Source organism: Polyodon spathula, chromosome 5 (genome assembly GCF_017654505.1).
Source record: "Polyodon spathula isolate WHYD16114869_AA chromosome 5, ASM1765450v1, whole genome shotgun sequence".
Classification (NCBI taxonomy): Eukaryota; Metazoa; Chordata; class Actinopteri; order Acipenseriformes; family Polyodontidae; genus Polyodon; species Polyodon spathula.
In genome coordinates, this window is record NC_054538.1 from 22,781,342 (window position 1) to 22,790,782 (window position 9,441).

Below are 9,441 nucleotides of genomic sequence, written 5' to 3' on the forward strand. Positions count from 1 at the left end.
GGTTTCAGTGTTTAAAAACAAAATATCAAACAGAATGAAATTTCAATGTACCATTTGTAATTCGGTAATATGAGAGAATTGGTCAGGGGTATGAATACTTTTGCAAGCCACTGTGTGTGTGTGTGTGTGTGTGTGTGTGTGTGTGTGTGTGTGTATATATATATATAGTCTAAGATTGGGGTCGGATGATTGAACAACCCCCCCCCCCCCCCCCCCCCCCCCCCCCCCCCCCCCCCCCCCAAGTTTTTAAGAGAAACTAAAACTTCCACCATTAATTTCCGGTTGTTAATAACCATGCTCCAATAATGCCTGAGGGAAAATACTGTGGCTCACTGAAAAAACTGCCTAGAAGTAGTTGCTCTGTGCATTAATGAGTAATGTTCCCTCTGCAATAATACCTATGTAATGTTGAAATGTATTTTCTATTGTTTTGGCCAGGTTACAGTATTTGCACTGTTCAGATTATTTTATTATTTTTATTCGTTGTTAGAACTAATACAGGAAAAAAATAGTTGGTTATGTTTGTATTGCACAGCTAATGCTACTGTAGCTTTAACTGGAACATCTTTCCAGGTGACATGGCTGCTGAACTGTTTTGAACTGGGGAGGGAGAACGGTACCATGGGGTATTTTCAGCAAGTGTCTTGAGCTTTGTATTCTAATGCTGTGACCAAAAGTAACAAACCTGTGCCAAGGAAATAAAGAATATTGAACAGAGAAATCTTGTTTGGACATTGTTTATACACTTCATGAACCTGGCCTGCTCCTATGAAGAGTACACATAAACTAACATCAACTTACACCTGTAATTTCCCCCTGCTTGAATTAATCCCCCACCCCACCCCACCCCACCCACCACCTATAGACACAAACACTTTTACCTTAAGGTTTTGTTGTTTAGCCTCCTCACTTATTAAAGTCAAGAGCCGCTACCGAACTTAACTGTCCAGCACAACACAAAAAGTGCAGCGTTTTCTAAATTCTTATACTGTATGTAAAGTGGACATATACAGTAGGTGCTGTAGAGAAACAGTGTAGCAATAGTAGACCAAGAGAAAGAGGATAGTGTGATTGGTACCATGCACCATGGGATACTGTTACTAAGGTTACCCCTTTGTACAACAATTGAATGAATCTTGGAATCTACAGATTTACAAAACGGCATCTCATGTTGCCTTTACAAACAGCCTGGCAACAGAAACACCATGCAAGTCAAGGGAACAGTGATACAGTTAATGCCCTTTATTTACTCTTACCTCTTTTCTGAGGATACAATGGACCATGACGATAACAAATCCTTGCAATGAATCAAACACTGCAAAGAGTATCTGAAACAGTATGGATCGTTTATCTGTCATTGCTAGGACTGCTGACATCCAGGTTAGTGCGAGGAGCGGCAACACCACACACGAACTCCACAGGGATGCCCTGAGCAAACAGGAAAGAAGAATTAAAAAAAAAAAAGATTACTGAATCAGGCTTGTATAAGCCATTCAAGTACAGACTTAACTCAGTGCTGAGAATTACTCAACGCTAACTTGTAAGAGGGACAATAGCAACAGTGAACATGGTGGGGTATTCAGAAAAAAAAAAAAGAAAAAAAAAAGGTTTTATGTTGTTAAATGTTATTTGTATGAGAGCCAAAAAGATTCTTCCCAAGTTTTTTTGTTTGCTTGAGGCACAAAAGACTGAGTCCCCCACAACACTTGGGCATTGTGGGCGGTATCAGCCTAAAGGTCTATTATAAAGGAGAAAAACAAACAAGTGCCTAAGCATATGTTAAGACATGTTGATTTGGAGCTTACTTCAAAAATTCTTTAAGAACTGTATAGTAATTCTTGCAAAATAACACACACCTTGTATAAAAATGCAACTTTGGATTACCTCACTCTATAGTGTGGACCTAATCTCTTATATACTTACATCATAGCATTCTATTACATCATTGCGTTCTATTATCCTGTGCAACTGTACTTAACACACAGAAATGTGTGTGTAAGTGTGTGTGTGTGAGTGTGTGTGTGCATTATATTCCAAAGATTATGGCATGTTTGGATTGATAATTACGGTACATAGAATCATTGTGACAGTACATGCACGTAACACTTCTTTTTCACCATTATACCTGGTTTTCTAGTGCAAAATGTTCTATGATAAACTGCATCAGTCTATTTTTAGTCATATTCTCTGCTTGGCCAGCTATTTGAATTCCCTAATGTTATTTAAAAATTCAAATAGTGTATATAACTGCCAATACAAGAGACTTACATGGCGTTGCTGGCAGTAGTAGCAGATAAAGCTGTTGTTGAAACAACTCCGCATTTGGCACACTTTAATGTTAAACCTGCATGGGGCTCGCTCATCTGCCTGTAAATAATACAAAATAAAAAATAGAGCAAAATGTTGGCAAGCTTGCAAAACTGTCATTTGAAGTGAAGTCCCAAATCAGATTATGCCTTTTAACAGACAGATGCACTATTACACCATACTACTGTAAGCATTCCCACCATGAACTGATACGACCAAAGGAACAGCATAGCTATTAATATTATATTTCTTCAATGAGCTTTGGTAGTCATTTTACAGTAGCGAGGAGAAAATGCCTGATTTCCATTTAATAAACAAACAGCAGAACATAAAATATACGGTACAGTATTTACATTTGCATTCTATCTACTTACCCTGCTCTGTGTTTCATTTTTTTATCTAAGATCCCATCTCTGGATACAAGTTTATTGAAAACCAGAATGCCTATCACCATGTTGACCTGTCAAAGCAGAAACCCGTTATTGTTATCTAATATTCATCTAGCTTACAGAGGTGATCTAGAAAATAACAAATATGAGCAGCATGTCCATTTAATAGCCTGAACATTACCAGAATGCTATCTTAAGAGAGCACATATTGACAGTGAACAATAACAGCATTCCGACATCAATAATTAAATTACTTTTTAAACTTGAAACAAACACTAACCAGTGGAAATGCACATTCAACCAGTGATATGCTTTGGTGAATGCCTCGATTTATATCATTTATGTACTAGATGTAAAAAAAAAAATTATTATACATCTATTGGAATTTTCAATCTGCCAATCAGTTTTTCAATCAGCTTTGTGACACTTAATCCCTGACATCTCCCTACGGTGATACAGTGAGCCCTAAATACAGTAAACTGGCCCTTAAAAGTTATCAATGCATTTTGTGTTTGTTACCGACTTATATTGCCATGGCAGCATCAATAGCAGTAACTATCAAATATAACATATTTTACATGATTTTTCTTTCTGTTTTACTGTCTGGGATTATTCTGATTACTGCTTGCACTTTGCTTAATATGTTAGTGTAAACTAAGTCTAAATTTAAAATATCACAACCACTCATCTACAGTTAAACATGCCTGATGCCCAAACCACCATACAGACATATATACCAGTATACAGTATAAATTCTGTATTCATATCACCTACTAAGGAAAAAGCCACATTGCCTTATAGGCATATTCTAGATGACAGATGATTTAATTCTCCCCTGAGTAGAGATGGAGATGACCTTTCCAGGTATTGTAGTGACTCTTCATCAGCTGTCACACTGAATTAAATCTACAGGGGACATCTACATACCATGTTTTACAGTAGGTGCAGTTGATGTGAATTAGGTCACTACACACTGGTCACCTTTCTTCAAAAACAATACTGTTGTAACATCACTCCCTCACGGGCTGACATTTTTATGGTTTTCATGGCTTTTCTGTATTACCATCCAGTTGTTCTGTGTTGTCTGCTAGCTCTTGAGTAAGTCAATGCTGGTGCTGCTGGTTGTGGCATTTCATGTATATGATACAAAACAAAGCTTTGACAATCCCTCCAGGGGTGATGCTTTCTCTTGAAATAGCTTTTTGGACCTCAGTGACCTCTTCTTGATTGTGGTCTAGTAAGCTGTGTACGTCCTATTTTTTAGTCTAAGATTGTCGCTAACAAACCCAACTCTGTTGTCATTGCATTTTTGTCATAACAGTTTATTTTTCCCCCCATCACTCATATTCTTTGAATGTTGTTTCTTCTGTCCTTTGTGGTTTCCTCACATATCTACTATTATATTCTTCATCTCATTTTGTGGACATGCTGTAGTGTATTAAGACACATCTGCTTCCAGGGAACACTTCAAAACAATATTTAATTTCCTCTGGTTGTCTTTTTCTATATATCTATTCCCTGTTCAATTTTTTTTTTCCTCAGCATTATCAGTAGCCAGTATCAACACCACATAATTGCTTTTTTCCCCACAGTGGTTTTCCAATAACAGAAATATTGGCAACCATGTTGTCAACAACTCACAACCCCACTCATAACACTGTCAAGTATTACTACTGTATTAAAGTCCAGAAAGTAAAAATGTACTGAGCTATGATAACCAATAGTGTATCTAGACAGCTCTGTCTACTGTCAGCAGTTTCTAAACTACCTCGCTGGGTATATACAAAACTAATTAGCTGCAACCTCAGACTGACCAATCAGGAGCTAGCTTACAAATCATCATTTAGTTAAATAAAATTAAAAAAAAAAAATAGAAAAACAGGCTTAATACCAAGTTCTGAGAAGTGTATGGTACCTTTCTGTCAGCTGCTTGAGGATGTACCCTGTGTAGCAACAAAACTGATGTCTATTCCAGCATCTGCCACTTTGGTTCTCAGTGGATGTTGAACAGCAATTACCATGTTAGTTTTCTTAGAAAGCAGGATGGTAACCATCTTTCATTAAGGGAAACTGCTCCAGCAAGCTGTTTCAGGATAAAGCCTACCTAATATAGGTGTCCCTCTACTTGTGTTATATCACTCCCTTCTTTTTAAATAACATTCCAGCCTATTGTTTACTTTATATCAGTGGTACTATACAAGTGGTGATTCTTTCAGTCCATTTCATACCAGGATATTGTTCAAATTAGGTCTATAATTAGTTTTAACAATTAAACAATGAAAGGTCTGATTGGAACACTGCTCTATACTGCACAACTCAACAAATAAGCACATGGTTAGAACAAGGTCCCAGAATAGCATGGATTGAGTGTCACTGCTCTATACTACAGCCTCCAGGAGCTGTCATACTGTAAAATACCATCTCTGGCTTAAAAAAAAAGCTTGTCCCCATAGCTACTGACTGCTGGCAAACAATTACTCTTAATTAACATTTTATTAAAACTACTGTTAAGTAATCCTATGAAAAATGTAGGTTTTTACTGGATTTTCATGGTTAAGCCCCTTGTGGCAAGAAGTCCTAGTCCGAGTCTCGGTATTACTGAATAATAACTGTAATAACTGTATAATCATTGCACATTCTGAGTTGCTGTGATTTAGTTTTGTTAAATATTTACACTGATGTGCCTGTTTATATGACTTTAAACAAGAATATCATGTTAGCATTGCAAAGAGAATTATATATTTGTTTTGTTTTTCTCAATTAATAAACAAGAATGTCATGTCAGCATTGCAAAGAGAATTATATTTTTATTTTAGTTTTGCTCAATTACACTTCAGCTTCTTAATAATAGTATGTCACCTGGAAGAGTAATTATATTATTAATGCCTGGTTACTGTTTACACCCCAAACTATTGGGCATTCAAAGCTGCAAAAATGATGAATTAAATATTCTGCACAATATAATATCTCAAAGAAGATTTTTTTTTTTTTCTCTACTTTTGATGACATATATGTTTACCAGGACAACTGCAGCTGCGGGTCCAACAAAGGCATATAAAAGTCCTCCTTCAAGAGACAGCCAGCAGCTGGAAAGAACACAAGACATCAACAACTTACCCATAAAAATTAACACCAAACATTATCTTAATGGTGCAAGGACCAAGTACAGTATACAGTTACATTATCATCTACTGTCTGGGGAATTCTGCCATATGGAATAGTTCTACATGAAAAGGTTTACAGGAGAAGAAACTGCTGACAAAACATGCTTAATATAGTCATATTTAATAGGAACACAAATCATAAGAAATTAGAGACCATAAAAAGATACCTTAGTAGAAAACTTTGTTTAAGAATTTGTGAATAAAGCAACTTGTAACCCTTTAACTAGACTATAAAATCACTCTTTTTCCCCAGCACTATAATTTAGTTTAAAGAGTCAGCTGACATTCACAGTAAATGGCACTAAAAAGATAGCAAAGCCAATGAATACACAGCCTGCATATCTTAATATTGGTATGATGCTTGTAACATTTTTTCAACATCAAAATACATTTCGCAAATGCTGAATCCACTATACATCAATAAACATTTTATTAAAAGAATAATAAAACACACCCAAAAAGATGGCAATCCATTAAATAAAGGTATCTGCGAGAGGTTTCACACACTAAATCACTGTCTACAGGGCTTTCTCACAGGTACCCAGTGTAAGCCCTTATAATTATTTTCAACATAGATTATTATTTGCAGTTATTAACTAAGGCAGGCTATCTATCCCTGTCTGACAGTACGCAACCCATGCATGTGTGCTAAAAAAATAATCTTAATCTGCTGTCCCTTTGAAGTCCCTTTAACTTCCTAGCCAACACAGATGCTCTCTGTGCTTTGTCATACACTGAAAACCTGATTGGGTTCTTCGTGGCTGTGTTGAAGACTGTGGGCCTGAGGCAGTTGACTGTGTTCCAGATGTCTCAAACCAACTTCCCCCCTCACCTACTGAATACCTCTTTCTTGCAAAAACAACCACAATGTCTTTTAATATTCTGTTCATAACAATTCAGTCTATTTGTGTGCTCAGAAATTAATCATTTAGAACTTGAACCTGCCCCCCAAAAAACAAACATATTGCAGGCAAAAAAAAAAAAAAAAGTGAAATACATTTTCTGTAACTATTACTGCATAATAGAAGTAAACTTACTACTGAGGTGTTCCATAGCCTTTGGCCTTTGTAAATCCCATGGAAATGGCAACAACTAATGCTGGTAATCCTGAAAAAAAAGAACTTGGTTAGAGAGATGGAGTCTCAGGTATACTTTCCCTCAATTAGACGAGCAAACCTTTCTAGCTCTTTAATGCTTAAGCTGGGTCCACACCTGAGCGATCAGTTGCACAACTTAGTTGCATGCAACTGAGTCGCTTATATGTGGACGTCCCTGCAATCATATACGAGCAATTGTGCAACCAGTTGCTTCAAGTAGAGCCGGACTCTACTATCCAAGCAACCTCCTGAGCGACTTCTGTAGACATAGGCGATCACGTGGCAATTCACAAAATCTGATTGGTTCTTATAATGCTGACTGCAGGGCTTGCATATCCTGTAATGCTAATTTTAAAAATGTCGGCGATAAAATTAAACGGTTTCACCCAGCTTTTACGCGGCTTTGTTTGCTTTCATTAGGGAATGTGGTATTTAAAATAACAACAGTTGAAAAAATAATAACAGCCAACTCTTCCCTGTTAATTACAGTGCATATTAAGAACTGACCAAAAAAAGTGTCACCTCAGTTGTCAAAAAATAAATTAAATAAATATAATTTAAACTTGTAGACACAGGACAAAAAAAGGGGGGGGGGGGATCAAGTCAATTGTCAAACCTAAAAAAAAAACTACTTCACCTTGTAGATGGAATAAAAATGTAAACAAAGACCTGTCACCTCAGTTATCATTAAAAAAAAATAAAACTTGTAGACCCTGCTCAGATGTGGACAAAGCAATTGCTCACAACTGAGTTGCGCAATTTCGGGAGCAAGTCGGTTGCGCAACTGATCGCTCAGGTGTGGACCTGGCTTCACAGCATGTGTACAGGACATGCTGTTTTCTTTGTACTACACATCCCTATAGGTCCAAATGCTTTTTCAAGAGATGTGCCAACTTAGTTTGCCGCAAAACTTCACAAAATCAATTAAACTGAATCAAACACATATATCACGTTACAGCCACTGGTGAGAATTTTTTTTTTACCATTGAGAAAAAAATTGCCCTTATGACAATTTAGAGTAAATTGCTTTGAGAATCTGGCCCACTATGATTAAACTAAAATGCATATAATGATGTGTATGTACAGCTATGGCCAAAAGTCTTGCATTACCCTATAGAATCAACAAATGTTGGTTCATTAAGTCGAATGAAACCTACTGAATCATTTTACATTAATATACTGAATTACATACAGCTTTGGATTTTTTTCATATACTTAATGAAAAATTGACAAATTAAAAAATTTGACGTTTTTAAATCTAACATGAAATATTGTGCTACTATTATGGCTTCAATTCTAAAATTCTAGGTGATACAAAATGTTTGCCTATAGCTGTACAATAATGTTCCACCTCATACACATCCGAATCTCCATAATTTATAAGCTTTTTTGTCAGCCTGGTTATTGATTGCTGCACTGAAATATGTCTATTCTACTTAACCCGGTAATTAAGTATTTCTCATGCATCTGTCTGTTCAACACCCCCAATTTCCTACTGCCCAGTGCTGTACAGTATGTCTGAAATGTAATGCTGCCTTCATCTAGCTGCAGTTGCACACCGAAAGCATGGACATATCAATTCTAATTAAAAACCTGTTTAGTTTTGTATAGCTTTTTTTTATTGAAATACCACAATTGTCCTTGTTATAATAATGTTGCTATATTCAAGAGAACAAATACAATTAAATTATGATACTCTACATGAGAAGACGCTAAAGGATGCCAGCTGTTAATGTACTTAACGCTTCTGCCATATGGAATGGGCCATTCTTTTTAAACTAAGTTGCATGGGGAGCTGCCTTCAGAGTATAAGCTTTTTATATGATCTACTGCCAATCTTTTTGCTGTCTGCATGTGTGTGTGTGTGTGCAAAGGACCCAGGGACAAATGAATATTGCTGTGTTGCTAGGTTACTAGAGAAATACACCATCACTCTAAGTGTACATTTGAAATGCTCCTTCCTGTCTTTCTCAATAATTATACCTTTTAAGCTGAATCATCCCTAGGCCGAACACAAATACAAAGCAAAATTATGTTTTCGTATGACAGGATAGAAAATGTATAACCAGCCTGTATGATTTGTTGATAACTCCATGCTAGCAAGTTATTAGGTACATGCTGGCTATTGGCCCTAGGAAAGGGATGATAATCCTTGTCCCATTGAATGAACTATTAGTAATATAAATGGGTACACACAAACACACTATTCAGTTTGTCAAGAATGAACTGGATTCACTCTGTGCCTATCCACATACAGTATGTAACATAATATTAATAAAGCATGTTTTATTATTTGAATAAAAAAGATACTCTGCTTCCACTTGATGAGTGAATTTGTTCAGGTAGAACTGCAGTTGAGACTCACCCCATCCAAGGCACAAGAAACGCTTCCTTATTAGCCTTGTCCGGACCTTCCCAGTAACAGCCATGTAAGACTGCCAAGCTTCTGTCAAAACCCAGCAGAATGAAGCCAAGAAGAAGAAG

The 9,441-nt window shown here is 36.5% G+C and overlaps 1 protein-coding gene across 3 annotated transcripts in view; it reads right to left on the reverse strand.

Moving 5' to 3' along the window:
* The window catches only part of LOC121315738 (adhesion G protein-coupled receptor B3-like), a 213,302-nt gene that overhangs the window by 17,314 nt on the left and 186,547 nt on the right, over positions 1-9,441 (reverse strand). For all 3 annotated transcript variants that reach the window (XM_041250105.1, XM_041250104.1, XM_041250103.1), the window contains 6 exons: positions 9,323-9,441; positions 6,898-6,967; positions 5,716-5,782; positions 2,682-2,767; positions 2,269-2,367; positions 1,257-1,428 (listed from right to left, as the gene is read on the reverse strand). The exon at positions 9,323-9,441 is cut by the window's right edge and continues 32 nt beyond it. In XM_041250105.1, coding sequence (XP_041106039.1) covers positions 1,257-1,428; positions 2,269-2,367; positions 2,682-2,767; positions 5,716-5,782; positions 6,898-6,967; positions 9,323-9,441 — 613 coding nt within the window. The remainder of the gene's footprint in view (positions 1-1,256; positions 1,429-2,268; positions 2,368-2,681; positions 2,768-5,715; positions 5,783-6,897; positions 6,968-9,322) is intronic.